Below are 15,991 nucleotides of genomic sequence, written 5' to 3'. Positions count from 1 at the left end.
CGCTGTCCATCTAAGTTGTCTGCTTACCGGCGCGTAAATATCTTCCGTGTCCCCACAACAAAGACCGGGCTCTCCAGAGCGCAAAGAAACACACAGTCATCTTACGACGATGATGATGGACTTGCTCTCGGCAGCAGCTGTCCAGAACATCCCTTGGTCTCGGCCCCACCCGGCATGTCAAAGCTGTCGTCTCGCGGACTGTAAACTTTTGCGGCCATAAACTTGAGCTTGGAGCTCTGAGTGAGTTCCCGGCAGGTCTCTCCATCTGCTGGTGTTTCATGCTTTCTGATGAGAGCTACCCTGACCTCCGTACCTTGTTCTTGGTTGGATTCGGAAAAATTGGGTTAAATGGGCTGCTATTAACATTATCTCGAATTGCCTTATTTTTTTTAAATCAGCTATCAAGTAAAATGCAAATATTTCTAATAAAAAATTAAGTTTCCATTTGACCCCACCGAACCCGCCCTGGGTCGGCACAAGTTTTGCACAATTCTCGACCGCAGCGCAGTTTATAGTCGCTCTTCGTGGGCTTATAAGTTGCTTCCGCGAAGAGCTTGGCTGGCTGGACTTCGTAGAGGTTGGCTTTATGTGTTGGCACAGAGTTTATGTTTGCTGTTTGCATGGAGATTATTTGCCGAAAGTATTTGGCAGGTTAGGACGCAGTTGATTTTCAGCTGTTTGGTCCTGTAGGAGGATAATTTTTACAGCATTAGCTCAAGTTGGGGCAAGCTGTAAGTCAAGCAGGATCCCCAGAGAGCATACACGCTTGGAGGGATAAAAATGTGGTCAACTAAAACTAAAACTCATATTTAGTTGCACAAACTCAAGAGTGACACAGCTACAAGAGCAAATGACTCAATCTTGAAAACAAAAATTCTTTGCAAAACCGCAATGGCAATATATGAGGAACAGAAAGTTAATCTTAGTCTTGCTGTTGATATGAGTACTCTTTTTGGGAAATATATTGTAAAACCTCTAAACTATCGTAGGGTAGGGTAGTCATCAATGAGACACTTTTGGTTTTCAACTATCAACGATTTTTCTATTTTTTTCATTAGCATGTTTTAATGAGCTTTTAGTTGCATTATCTTTCTTTTAATGTGTTCTAACACTGACCAAAATATGAGATCGATCCGACATCTACAGCCAGAGTTATTCAACTGTCTCATTGTAGACGCACTTCGCAGGAACAATGAGACAGCTGGGGAACAATGAGACACTTTACGAAAATCAACATTTTTCTAGCAAAACATCATGTTTTTGTAATGCCTTGAACATTTTAGAGCAATTTTGTCAACATGAAACTTTTAATAACAAAAATTACACTAAAAAGTATTGAAATTTTGTAAAATCCATATATTAATACCAAATAACTTAGTATTTTTGGTTAAATGAAGTTTAAACTCTATAAATATGCCAAAAATCACATTCAATTCATGTTTTGAAAGATTTCCATCGATTTTGAAAAGTTTATTGAAGAAAAATCAAAGTGTCTCATTATTACCCATGGGCTAAAATGAGTGGGGAACAATGAGACAGCCCTGGATTCTAGGTATATTCTAAATTTTGGTCAAACCTGATGAAAGGACATTGTAGCCAAACTCAATCCCTATGAAACGTCGAAAGAAATTTGAAGAAATAATAGTTTTGGTGTAAATGGCAGCCTACGAGCGAAAAAGTATTTTTTGTCCATAATTTACTTTTAAACCCCATAATCAAACATTTATGTTTTAGCCACTAATATTGCAGACGTGTATCCAGTAGACACACCTTTCCCCCAACTATGAGCCTGATTGGTTGATACTACGACTTGTGAGAGCCATTTTATCATTGTTCCCGTGTCTCATTGATGACTACTCTACCCTATATTCAAATAAAAAAAAAAATGTAACTTAACGGCATGAAGAGCCCGGCGTGTAAAATCAATTTAGATTTATTTTTTATGAAATTTATGTAATATTACACGCAAACATATGTATGGAAAACCTACTTGACCGAAATGTAAAGCTATTCTTTACGTTAATTCTTTCCCCTCTCCACTGGCCCGATAGCCGTGCGGGCTGAGGCGCAGTCCTCTCCGTGTGTGCTCGAATGGAATCCAGCAGGTTTGCATTTCTCATGAAGGAAATTTGCATTCTTTTGCATGCGATTTTACTATATTTTTTGTTGTTGTGTAACAAAATCGCAAAACACTATTTTAAAAAAAATGAAATTTTGTAAATAGTTGCTAATTTGACTTATTAGTTAATTAATTTCTAGAAGAGAACATTAATTGCAAATTAAATCAACTTCAGTTATAAATCAAATAAAAAAAAGTTTTTTTTTTGCTTTGAAAAATAATTATATAATGATAATTTGGGTGTAATTACCTCTTTTTTAGTATTAATATGAAATTCAACAGAAACTGAGGGAAATATCACCAGTTCCTGATTACACATACACAATTACACATATTTTTACACAAAATCTGTCACCATTCCCAGATGTAAGGTTAATCTCACATATCCAGTTTTTTTTTTCGAAAATTTTCAAATTTGGGTGGACAAACTTCTCTACTCAATTTTTTTTATTTGGAAATCGATTCAATTGGTAGTTGCACTTTAATCTACATATTTTGTAAAAACTATTGATTGACTACACCAGGGGTGCTCAAAGTTTTTGGAGGCCGGGCCAAATTTAAAGCTCAAATGAGCTTGCGGGCCAAATTTACAAAAAAGGTTGTAAAAAAAATAAATTACGTTATTTTAATGTAAAAGATTACATTACAAAAGATTACATTACAAGTGTATTCAAAATAATAGAAACCACAAAATAACTGGTTTCTATCGGTATTGTTGATTTTGTTGTTTCTGGTATTTGAAAAAAAAGTTTTTAGCTGATTGTACTTGTGTTTCAAAATTTGTTTTTATATTTCGAAAATGGTGGTGACATTACATGTTGAACAATTCATCTATAAGTTAAGTGTGGCTAATGAAAAATCGTTGAGATCCAGAATTTCAACATTTCAATGAAAAAAAAAACTTTTAGAAAATGATTTAAGCTTCCGTATAGTTAACCTGCAATCATTATTTTCAAAAAAAAAAAGCGAAACAACATTTATTTATTACATCGAAAATTTACTAAAATTCAAATTATTTTTAATAAACCCAAACATGCTCAAATGATTTTAAATGCAAAGGAATGCATATTTAATTAATTTCAGCTAAATGCACTTAAATTTCATTTTTTTAAGTTTTTTGAAAATATATTTTTGCTCCTGGCTTTCGAGCCAATTTTTTAATAATGGTGGAGGGGTGGGTTGATCGACGAAAGCTTTGTAAAATATTTGCTGCAAACTTGATTCTCAGATTTCCACATTTTGTCTGCCTGAGTCAGTTGATAGTCAATCAGATTCGTTATCTAACTATAATGAGTTCGAATCCCTAAGGAAGAACAATGTAAGTTTGAGGGTCAGTTCATAAAAGGGTCATTATGACTTGCAAATTAATAAAGAAAACTTTTATTTTTGCAACTATTACAGAATTCTACCTAAGACAAACTTGAACGTTTTTTTGATATTTCTAAAAATGTTTGATAAAAGTTTTGACGATATTTACTAGTTTCACTCACATTGAAACGTGTGAAATTGTTTTAATTACAAATTATTCCCTAAATAATATAATTATAATCCTAAAGTGAGGATCAAAATATTGATAAATCATAAGATATTTTTTATTAACAAAAAAATAAAAAAGATTAGCATAAAAAAGCTTAAAATAAACCTTAATTTTTAAAAAGTATAAAATCATTTTACAAGTGGTCATCGGGCTATTTTACATGATCATTCAAAATGGGCCGCGGGCCACAAAATATCACCTCGCGGGCCACGTTTGGCCCGCGAGCCATACTTTGGGCACCCCTGGACTACACTGTTCAAACCTTTTATTTTTTTGGTTAATTTTTTTTGTAGAAATCTTCAAGTATCATTGGTGTTGGCTTATTAGAAAATTGTGATATTTGCCCCGTTTTAATTGAATATTACACAGAAAACCAAAATAGTGAAATTGAACGAAAAGTTCTGAACAGATAAATGATTTCTGGTAAGGTGTGTCAATAATAGAAAGACGACCTTGAAAATTTAAACAGTCATAAAATCTAGGTTTTCATTAAATTAGTTATTTTTTTCTATCTATTTAATCTATGTTTTCATTAAATTTGATATTTTTTTTCAAGCTTACAATCATAGAATTTGCTCAATACTGTTAATTGGTGATAATCTTTACTTCAATCTGAACAAGAACAGCAATTTTAAGTTAGTTTAAAAAATATTGAAAAAAAGTTGTTTGTTCTTTGTTATGCTTTGGATTTTTAATGAATCATAATTTTTAATCCAATTGATTCAAATTATTTTATATTAAAAATCTAAATCTAAAAAAAAATCATTGAAACTGTAAAAAACAAATAAAATGAAACCATCCAATGTAAAATTTTAGAAAAGTTTAGAATTTCATGTTTTATATAAAACATATTTTACAAACTATCTTTAAGTTACTACTGCCAACTGGGGGATATCGAGACTGCAGTCTGAATAGGTACAGGATATTTTCGAGCAATAAATTTGAAAATTGATTGATTGATAAATTAATAACAAATATGATTTTTTTCATGTTAAAACTCATCATGTAACGTAAATATTAAAAAAAAATTATGAATAATATTTAAAGCGCTAGGCATTTTTCCGATCCTTAAACTAAAATTTCAATAATTTTCCGTTATATGCCAAATAAATGTTGATATGTGGCGAATACAAATTTGCTTATACTTTAAAATTGTTTTCGATTACTAAGTATTCAACAGTTCATCTTTTTCCACAACCAAATTTGAGTTTCCAGACCAAGTTTTTTTTCTATTTCGGGAATTACCGGGACAAAATATCAACAATCCCGGGATTCGGGAATTCCCGGTTTGGGAAAAATCCCGGGATTTTTGTCCCGGGAATTTCCAGGATGGACGCACTAGTGTTACGTAAAAAACGCTCCTAGATAAGGTTATGGACGCTTTTTGACTAAAAAAAATTATTTCCTTCGAAGGTATATCAAAAATTAAATGCCCAAAACAATGTCCTTGACAAAATTGGTCAACAATTTTTCATAGTTACAGCCTTATTTAACGAAATTGGACTACAGAAAAAAAATGGTTTAAAATAAATCCCATTGTATTAGTAAAATAAAAAAAAAAACGTACTGATATCGTTAATATCAATGATTGAATAATTTTTAAAGTGCCATAACTTGAGTTGTTATTGTTTGAATGTTTGACATTATCTCATAAGATTTAGTCGATAACCATTTTTAGCCTGTGTGCTTTTGAGATGTCTCTTTAGTCGGATCTGGTAGACACTAGTTGTCGTTGATCTTTCATTTGTGTGTCGTTTATTATGAAAATAATTTATCAGGCAGAATTCTCCAAAAAACGTGCCTATTCAGACAGCTTAACTTCGCTTTTGTTACTCGCGCACACCCTCGAGTTGATCCCGACTCTGATCTTATTCTCCAGTTTCAAAACTTGTTCACATAAGCTAGCTGGCAGCGGCAAAAATATCCATATAAAACAAAACAAAAATCCAACCAAGTCATCATTATAAAGCCATCATCATCATCGTCGTCATCGTCAAATTCTTGCGCATATCCATTCCAAGATCTCTTACAATTTAACGTTTGTTGCTGTGTGAGTAAGGGTACATTTTCTCCTGAATCGTCTGGGAACCCTTTAGAGACACCACAGCCTAACAGGGAGAAATTAATGTTCTAATAAGAATTCTTCGGGATTGTCAGGGTTCGACGAATTCCGACTTCTGCGTAAAGCTAGATGGAACCATTCTAAACGATGTGAATCAACAATGCTCAATGCTCGTTCTGACATGGAATGGAATTTTGCCCCGGTTATTGTTTCGCTTCTTGAGAGAAATTTCCGCTGGATCAAGGATTTCTTGGGAACAGCACCGAGTAAAACAATGCTTTTATTGTTAGCAAAAAAAGTTGTCTTGTAAAAATTTATTCACGTTTTCGTTTGGGATTGTCTACAACCGTGTGTAATACTTCTATATCGCGCGTTTTATTTAAGATTTATCATCAGTCTCTTATCGATTAACTTATTGATCGAGTATGTTCTTAAGGCTAGTTGGGGGGGTTTCACAAGTTATTGGTTTTCCTAAATTTCGTAATTGTTCGTATGGCAAGCCGAAAATTTAAGTTGGTATTTTGAAGCTCTCTCTTATCAGCTAGTAGTAGGTTGTGCTTGAGCAGCGGAAGATCGCTAGATGTTGCTGATGCCGGTGTCGTTGCTTCGGCTGGAGGTGGTCGATTTGGAGCAGTAGTTTTCGAGCTTCTCGAACTCGGTGGATCGCGTGGGGGTGGCGGTCGTGGCCGAGGACATGTTCATCATCATGTTGTAGTTGCGTTCCTTCTTGCAGAACAGCGGATAGCAGATGAAGCCCCAGTAGGCACCGGCGCCGATCATGATGACGAACATCACGATCGAGATAATGCCCCAGGCGGAGATACGGTTCGGCTTGGGCGTTACGGTTGCCGGCTGGCTGGGGGTCGTCGATCGGTATCCGCGCGGGTCTTCGGGGTTGCCGAGTCCGGCCGGCATGTAGAACCGGGACGGCGCACCGCGGGAGCTCGATCCGGCGAGCATCGCGGCCGAGGACGGGTGCGACAAGCCACTGTTGGCCGCGGCCAGGCCACCGTAGTTGTAGAGACCGCCAGAGCGACCCCCGGATCCGCCACTGCTGCCGGTACCGCCGCTGCCGCCAGCTGAGGAACACACGATCACGACTGTTGTGGAGAAGAAAGGAGGTAGAGACGAGGAAAAACAAGTTTTGGATCAGCGCGAGATTCCATAATCGAGATCATATCCAAGGGCATCGAAACACAAAGGGCTTCACCAGCAAAGCATAAATCAAGCATCGAAATCATTGGCTCGAGACGCATGTGTGTGCGGGGGTTCGCTCTGAAGCCACCAACACCAACACGCGCACGGCAAACTACCTGTTCCTCTGGGCCAAGGCGAACCCTTTGGATTAAACACCCTTCGAACAAAATAGAGAGAGAGGTACCTCCAAATTATACTTACATCCGCTGACCAGCAGCCACGACAGGAGTTGCTTGGTGAACATTTTTGTTGGTTTGCTCGAGTTGTTTCAAGACTCTTTATTTACACCTCCGCCACCGTGTCTTCGCCGTAGTCGTCGTCCAGCAGTACTGATGCACACGAGAGATGGTTCCACCTTGAAACGCACTCTCGCACTAACACTCACACAAACGCTCGCTCGAAACTGGTATCACCCCTCGGGAAGGCAGCAGCAGAGCAACTCCAAAAGGGACGACCACCACAACCACACCACAAAGATCTGTGAAGTCGTCTTGCGTTGTGCAAAAGAACCTACGCCACACTGCGAATTCAGCGCGTGTCAGCTCGCGAAACTTTGATTCATCGAAGGTCGGGCGCGCACAGATAAGCGCGGGGTCTATTCAGCGAAATTCGGCGAAATCCAAAAAACACCTTGGACGCGCGCTCTACCTCCTGTGAAGAACCTTCTTCCTGCTGCTCGCTTTCAACTCTGTTGACGCATACTTGCTCTGTGTCTCTCGCGGCGCACCACACTGAAACTAGCGAAACCAAGCGCGACTGAGGGACCTGGTCAACGCTGCTGCAGCCTGTCAGCTTATGCTGTAGAGAACTCAGTGGAGAACTCAACGTGAGAGACAGCTACGAAGGTCTTGGGTATGCTGGCAGATTGAGCGACAAAAACAACTCTGCGCTAGCACACATACTAGCGCGGGGGACACACGGGGCGCACGACGACATAAAAGCAACATCGCATAAGCTTATGTTGGGCGATTTTTATGCTGTCGGTTTGGAGTGGAAGGTTCTCAGCAGCGGCCCTCTCGAGTTGGGTTCTAAATATGCGTTGACGACGATGAGGACGGGTAATGAGATGGTTGTGGTGACGGTAATGCTGTTTTATGTTCTCTGTGCCGGTTGTGATGGAAGCGGGCAGTGTTGCTGGCTATGTGAACTCTTTGGAGAAGGAATGTTTGGAAATCGTTGTCGTTTTTGACATGTGAATGTATCTGGAGTTTTTTTTCTTTTTGGATGTTTTTTTTTTAAATTTTCGCTTGATTCAAGGCGGTTTTAAAAACACCCAGACCCCCCCCCCCTTCGTTTTCAAAATGTCCTCAAAAATTAGTTGGCAAAAAATAGCTTAAGATTTGAAAAACCTTGTAAAATCGATGTCTTTATATCTTACATATCAAGACCATAATTATGCATTTTTAGTCAAATTTATGATTTTTTTTTCTCTTTCCAAATTTCGACTTGAAGGAGGTAAAACTTAAGGAAAAAAATCTTATTATCATTGATATTTTGATAATCTGTGACAGTAACTAACTCGTGACCCCATTTCAGTCAAATTAGAATATTTTGAACTTTTATGAAACTCCAAAAAATCGCAGAAATAAAATTTTCGTCAATTTTTAGAAAATTTTAAAATTTGTAATTGCATAACAAGTGGACAGTTTTATAATGCCTTTGGAAACATTTTTTTTTCATTATTATGTTAAAACCGTGTAATCTGATTTTTTTTTATTTTTGTTTGATTTTGCAACTTTTATGGTGTATTCGTTTTTTTTTGTGATAATTGTTGTTAACTGTAAAAAAACACGAAAACTTGGCTTGAAATTTAAAATTTCGATTTTTTTACAGCCCAAAATTATGTCAAAAAATGTGCTTACCATAACTTCGATATTTTTGAAAAACTTTAATAAACGAAAAGTTTTTGTTGTATTAAAAAAAAATCTAGAGTACTTTTGCAAAAAGTAAAAATACATTTTGAAAAAAAAAAAATGCAATGGACTAATTCGAGCCAAACATTTCATTAGGGCACAAAACCAAAAATCGCAATAAAACTCATAATTTAAAAAAATCTCGTTAATGGGCCCTTTTGACTTTCCAACTCTTGTTCATAATGAGCCCTTTCTAAATGCAATTTCGAAGGAAACTGAAAGGGCACTAAATCGCTGTCACCTGATTGTTGTTTTTGATGCTGTTTATGGGCCTTTTTGTTTAGTTAGAAATAATGAGGAATTCTGCGGAAATTTTTGATAATTGGTGAAGTTTTCTGATCGAATTCAAAAGTGTACTGAACAGCAGCCGCGGTGCCGTATTACATATTGTATTTCTACGAAGTTGATTTTCTGCAGAAACCAAACTTTGTTTTGAAGTGAATTAGTGTTAAGAATGTATGAAAAGTTCACTTTATAACATACAAAGTTCCTTAGCCACGAAAAACTAACGAAAAAGAAAAGGGCACAATTGAACTTTTTTTTTGGTTTGGAGTGAACATTGTTACGTGCCCTTTTGTGTTTTTGATTATTTCAATAGAAAATTGTTTGCTATAAATCTGATTCTTGGAGGGCATGTAGGGAGTGTACTAATGAATGGAATAGTGGAATAATCCCAAATTTTACGTTTTGGTTTTATACCCTAATGAAATGTTACTACTTGTTTTCTGAAGAAATTTTTTATAAACTAAACTAATAAATGTTCTAGACCCACAAAGAAATATTTAGACGGATCCCGGAATTTTCAAATCAAGACTAACATTTCAAAAGGACCAAACATTCAATATTACGCCCTTTTAAAATGTTAGTCTTGGTTAAAAAATTATGAAAATATTGTTTTCGAAAAGATCGGATAATTTCACAAATGTTTCATATTTTAACATTGAAAATCGGACCATTAGTTGCTGAGATATCAACCTTGAAAAATGGTGGGCTGTTTGGGTGAGACTTAGAAAACATCAATTTTCCTGTTTTTAAACCTTTGCATTGCAATATCTCATCAACTAAGGGTCGTATCAACAAAGTCCGAAGAAGCAAAATATAGAGAATTTTCTCAGCTTTTCAAAAATATTTTTTTCAAAAGTGGGCAAACATGTGCACTAATTTACAAAAAAATGAAAAACTGCGACTATTTTCAAATAAGTCAATTAAATATCGATTTAACTTGAAAACAGTGCACTTTATCAAAATTTCACTGAAGTACTTTTTGATTGCAAATTTGATTTTACATCGAAAAATTAAGTTGAAAAATTTTTGCGACCAAAATTTCGATTTTTTTTTAAATCGGTATTGATTCAAAAATTTATAACTCGGTCAATGCTTTTTTGCACAACCTGGAAATTTCTGAAAAGTTGGCATTTTAATGTCCTCTAAAACATATAAAAAAAATAATGTTTTTTTGTAAATCAAGTTTTAGTGATAAAAAATTAAATACAAAAACCACCAAATTTTTTTTACTGTGTATCATTTTTTTTCCAGTGTAGTCCGTACAACTTGCCGAAGACACGAAATCGATCAAAAATTTCCTTAAAAAGATACAGATTTTCTGAATTTTCATACATCATTTTTGTATGGACAGCTGCAAAATTTGTATGGAAAATTATATGGACAAACTAATGATGCAAAATGGCTTCTTTGAGCATACCGAAGGCACCAAAAAAGTTTCAGTCGGATTAAAAAATACAAAAATTAAAATTGAAGAAAAAATACCGATTTCATAGAGAATTGCTCATAGTGCAAATTATCAGCCTTGTCGAATTTTTGATCATAAGTTTATTCTAGGAAAAACACCATGAACTCTTTATGTTAATTTAAAAGGTTATCAAAAATCAACCAAATTACCCATTTCTAATCTCTAAACAAATCCATATTTCAAATTCAAAACGACCTCAAATAAGATTGGGAACCAAATTGATTGCCGACACGAGCAACCTTTCCCCGGAAGACCCCGCCCTTTCGAACCCCCTCGGAAAGTGGTTAGTAAAATATTCATTCCGTTTTGTTTTCACAAATTGACACTACTTTCTTCCACACACTCAATTCCCAACCAAACCCGAAATATAAATCCCATGAGTTCGAACACGCGTCGTCGTCGTTTCCCGGAAATTTTGCATTTTTTCTGCTCTCTTTGCCTTCGTCACTTCTTCCAGACGCGATATGGCGAGGTGATTTATTTCACCTCCACCTTAAAACCAAACTCACACACGTGTGCTGTTCAGTTTGTTTAGGGAAAATCGATTGAAAAACAACGTCAGGAATTTTCCCGGCCGGCTTTTCCCATTTTAACTCTGGTTGGGAGGGTTGGATTTTGGCCGGCTCAGCAGCAAATTCTGCTTCTTTCAAACAAACGAAGTCGCACGTGAAATCCCACTTGAGTTCCATTACTGAAGCCTAGGTAATCCTTGTGGAGTTGCTTTCTTTAACCTAGTTCTTGAAGCATTTTTTTGGAGTTGTTTTCCCGAAAGTGTAGATGGAATGCTTCAAATATTGATGGACTTGGGATTTGGGGGAAAGTTTATTCGCCACAAGAATGTGGAGTTCCTTGCTAGCTTATTTATTCGGAAAACGACGGCGAGATTTATGGGAAGCCATAAACCCCAGCACAAAATGTATGGAAATTGACCGGTTGAACTGCACTAAGTAGAACGGAACTTCCCCGCTCTGCAGCTTTAAGCCGAGGTGGCTGCGGTAAAGCCGATTAGTGACGACTGCCAAACCACCACAGGAAAATTGATTTGTATCGAATTACTTCTTCCCCACATTAATTCCGTGAACTTCCCGGTGTCGTGCTTTTCCCACTTGTTAACCCTCACTCGCAAGGACTACGTTTTTGGTTGGCTTCTTTGAGTTGTTTTGTCTGTTGAATGAATGAATTTAGCAATTTTTACTTGATTTTTTTTTGTTTTCACAAGCTTTTCTATCTATTTTTATTTTTTTTGTTTTTATTATTATTACTTTTTAATTTTTTTTAAATAAATGTTGAGGGTTAAGTTTATCCTTTGTCAACCATCTCTTTTGACACGTGCCCGTTCCAAACTTCTCGACAGATGAAATTCTCCCCAATCAGACATTTGCTTGACAACCTTCTAGTGAAAACTCAAACAATCTGCAACAGACAGCAACATTCATCTCAGTTCCCCTGTTCTGAAATAGCATCCAATACCACAGTGTGTTTGCTTATCGAAGTTTTTCGAGCAAAAAAAAAAACCTTGCAAGAAGAAACCAACCGGCACCGTATCTCATGGCTTCGTTAATTTCCTCTCGGAAAAATAGCTACTTCCGATCTGGGCAAATATTTTCTCACCGTCGACGACGACGTCGTTGCGCTCATTTGGGAATTAATTTGCTACGAGCAGGGGGAAATCACGTGCCAAAATCAAGCGGAATATTTAAACAGGACTTAAAGTGTATGGCTTGGTTGGGAATCGCCCAACCGTTGCGAGAGGTAAAGTTGATTTATCATTAAACTTGGCCAATTTTGGCGACGAAACCGGACGAAATAAATCAACACTTTTGAAAGGCGTTAAAACCGCAAAAAAGTCGACTTGATTTCTCGTGACAGCATTGTGGTTTTCCGGTTCTGGTACTCGTTTTGGCATTGTTTCAAAGAACACTGTTTTGATTTCATGAAATCATTGGAAATCAGAATTGGTTTAAGAAAATTCAATTATTTTTTTACCTTTTTGTGTGTGCCTCTGAACTCATTCAGTTTCGTATGTCAACCAAATTGATGGATTTATCATGTCTGGTTTGGGGTTTTCGTTTGCTTCAGGCGTGGATTCTGATGAAAGTACAATAATTGTCATTTTCAATGTGTTATTCCATGGATGAGTACACTCTTATAATAAATATATAGTTTTTTTTAATGCTTTAAGCTTTAATTTGTCAAACAAATTGAATTGGATCAAATTAATATTTTAAAATTAAATCATTCTTTTGATTGTAATATCATAGTTTGTTATGCGGATATCTTCCTGACTGTCAGATACGTTTAATTTTTTCCCAAATAAAAACAAAAGGTTTTGAAATTATCGTTGATAACTATGACCAAAACCGGAAATAGATTTTATTTGTTTTTTTTTTTTTTATTTGGCTCAAACTTTGTGGGGGCCTTCCCTATGACCAAAGAAGCTATTTTGTGTCATTGGTTCACCCATACAAGTCTTCATACAATTTTGGCTGCTGTCCATACAAAAATGGTACGTGAATATTCAAACAGCTGTAGCTTTTGAGTGATTTTTCTGATCAATTTGGTTTCTTCGACAAAGTTGTAGGTATTGTTGAGGACTATTGAGAAAAAAACCAGGTACACGGAAAAAAATTGCAGATTTTTTAATCAACCTTTTTTTAATAAAAACTAAATTTCCCAAAACACGTATTTTTTTATATTTGAGATTTTTTTGATATGTTTTAGGGGGAAAAATCGCATTTTTTGAGCCATAGATAAACATGGTTATTAAATTTGCCGCAGAGTTATAATTTTTTGAAAAAATAGTGATTTTTGGAAAAAAATGAAATTGCATGCAAAAACTAATTTGACGTAATTTTTTAATGTAAAATTAAATGTGCAATCGAAAAGTACTTTACAGATTTTTTAATAAAGGGCTCTGTTTTCAAGATATACCTAGCCATTGAAAGTTTAATTTTAGTGAAATATTTGCAGATTTTCGATTTTTGAAAATAGTGACCATGAGTGACCATTTCTAAAAAAATTTTTTTTTTAAACAGCAAAATTGAAGTTTTCTAAGTTTCACCCAAACAGTCCATTATTTTCTAATGTCGATATCTCAGAAACTTATGGTCCGATTTTCAATGTTAAAACATAAAACATTCGTGAAATTTTCCGATCATTTCAAAAAAATATGTTTGAATCAAGAATAACATTTTAAAAGGGTCAAACATTGAATATTGCACTAATTTAAAATGCTATTCTTGATTTTTTTTTCAAAATATTCCACCGTATTTTCAATGTTACTCTGGAACAGTAGAGCAATTCTCCACAAAATCAACCGATTTCGCGACAGTTTTTTTTTCAAATATTTCCCAGGGGGATTTCTTTGACTAAATGAGCAATTTTTGATCATTTGCCCATTAACAGTCAAGACCCGAAGAAAAAAATTTCCCTGTACAACCCGAAGCCTGCAAAATGCGTTACAGTAAATTTTCGCAGGCTTGGGAAATATGCAAAACAGCACCAAACTTCAATGTTTTATAGTGTTTTGAAATCGTCAGAATGTCTACTTTAAGGAAAAAATATGCAAATTAGTGGATTTTAGGGCGGGGCTCGGGGGGGAGGGGATGAACGAAAAAATATCCGAGAATGACTTTTCAGGCAATTTGAAAGAGTTAGACATGTCGCATGATACATTTTGTGCCAGAAATGTTCAACCGGTACTACTATCGAACCGGTTGGATGAACCGGTTCAGCTGAATCGGTTCAATTTTGTTACAGATTGACTATTCATGAAATTTTGAGAAGTTAGATATGTCGCATGATTATGTTTCTAATGAAAAGTCATGTTTTTATTCTCTTACTGATGTTAGTATATAGAACAATAAATATTTACTTAACTTTTTTTAGTAAATTTTTATGGAAAATGTAGTCTTTTTATATTTTTAACATAAAGTTCAGGTGAAGACTTTTCCAAATCACTATAAAACTTTGAGTTTGGTCATGTTTTGCATAAGATATAAATTTTACAAATTTACTGTAACGCATTTTGCTCGGATATTTTTTCGTTCACCCCCTCCCCCCCGAGCCCCGCCCTAAAATCCACTAATTTGCATATTTTTTCCTTAAAGTAGACATTCTGACGATTCCAAAACACTATAAAACATTGAAGTTTGGTGCTATTTTGCATATTTCCCAAGCCTGCGAAAATTTACTGTAACGCATTTCGCAGGCTTCGGGTTTTGACTGTTAACACAAAAATAGTATGTGAATATTAGAAAATCTGTAGCTTAAAAAGTAATTTTCTGATCGATTTGGTGTCTTTTGGCAAAGTTTTAGGTACTGATTGGAATAATCAGAAGGCTCTTAAAAATAAACAAAAAAATTGTGAGATTTCTACTCGAAACTAGGTGTCCGAAGGCTTGATCAAAGAGTATTGAGTATTGTATTTCCCTTCTCTCTGGCTTGATTGTTGAGGCAATTGCAAACCTCCTTTTACACCTAAGCTTCCATCCACCCCGAGATTTGAACCGACGACCTTTGGATTGTTAGTCCAACTGCCTTCCAGCGACTCATTTTTATTTAAATTATATTCCTTCCGTAATCTTTTAAAAGGATTTTAAATTGAATGTTCAGCTTTTTTGAAATGTTAGTCTTGATCTTGAAACAGATAAAAACGAAAACTTTACAATCAAAATTTTGTGAGAATTGAGTGCTGTTTTTTATGAAATTTGAAAAACATTAATTTTATTGCATATTTTTATTTAAGAGGATGTATCTCAGGAACAAAAATAGCGATCTTCACGATTCTTACACGAAAAATAAATTCATCATTTTAAAAAATCCCAGTATTGGGAACTTCAGCTTTTTTTAAATAAAAAAATATATATGTTTCACTTGAAAATTGTGATTTTTTTTTTCAAAAATAAGTTAAATCATTTTTAAGGCTTTTTTCAAAATGTGTACGAAAATGTTTTATACATTCACAGCAAAAAAAAAAAAAAAAAAACACAGTGATCCAGCTGTGTGTAAAAGGCCTGAGTGTAAAATAAATTTTGTATTATTTTGTGGTTATCCTTTCCATTCTTCATTGGTCTGGTGGCTAAGCGGTCTAAGGCGCCAGTCCTTACTGATGGTGCTGGGTTTGAATCCCGTCGGTTGCATTTTTTTTAGTTTTTACAAAAATTGTAAATACAAACAAACACTTTTTTTACGAAGGTGATGTGCATGCTTTTGCATGCAATTTTACCATCGATTATATATTACAATTATGATGTTTTAAACATTTTTAAAATGTCAATGAATTTATGGAAATATTTATTACCTGTAGTTTAACATATTTTTTAATCTGTGATTCCAAAATTTAAAATATGTAAACAAACTTTGAAGCCTGTTTTTGATTAATAAAAGTAAAAAAAAGTTATACAATGTATTC

General features: G+C 35.2%; 2 protein-coding genes across 5 annotated transcripts in view; one reads left to right on the top strand and one right to left on the bottom strand.

Annotated features, from left to right (window-relative positions):
* The window catches only part of LOC120419191 (leucine-rich repeat and calponin homology domain-containing protein), a 126,598-nt gene that overhangs the window by 84,316 nt on the left and 26,291 nt on the right, over nt 1–15,991 (top strand). The gene's annotated exons all lie outside the window — the stretch shown is intronic.
* On the bottom strand, nt 5,923–7,992 carry LOC120419192 (uncharacterized). The gene is made up of 2 exons (XM_039581865.2): nt 7,117–7,992; nt 5,923–6,818 (listed from the first exon to the last, which is right to left on the bottom strand). The coding sequence occupies exons 1-2, from the start codon at nt 7,157–7,159 to the stop codon at nt 6,295–6,297; spliced, it is 567 nt and encodes a 188-aa protein (XP_039437799.1). The 5' UTR covers nt 7,160–7,992; the 3' UTR covers nt 5,923–6,294.

This window comes from Culex pipiens, chromosome 2 (assembly GCF_016801865.2).
Source record: "Culex pipiens pallens isolate TS chromosome 2, TS_CPP_V2, whole genome shotgun sequence".
Classification (NCBI taxonomy): Eukaryota; Metazoa; Arthropoda; class Insecta; order Diptera; family Culicidae; genus Culex; species Culex pipiens.
The sequence above is the reverse complement of the archived record's forward strand: the minus strand, read 5'-3'. Positions and strand labels throughout refer to the sequence as shown.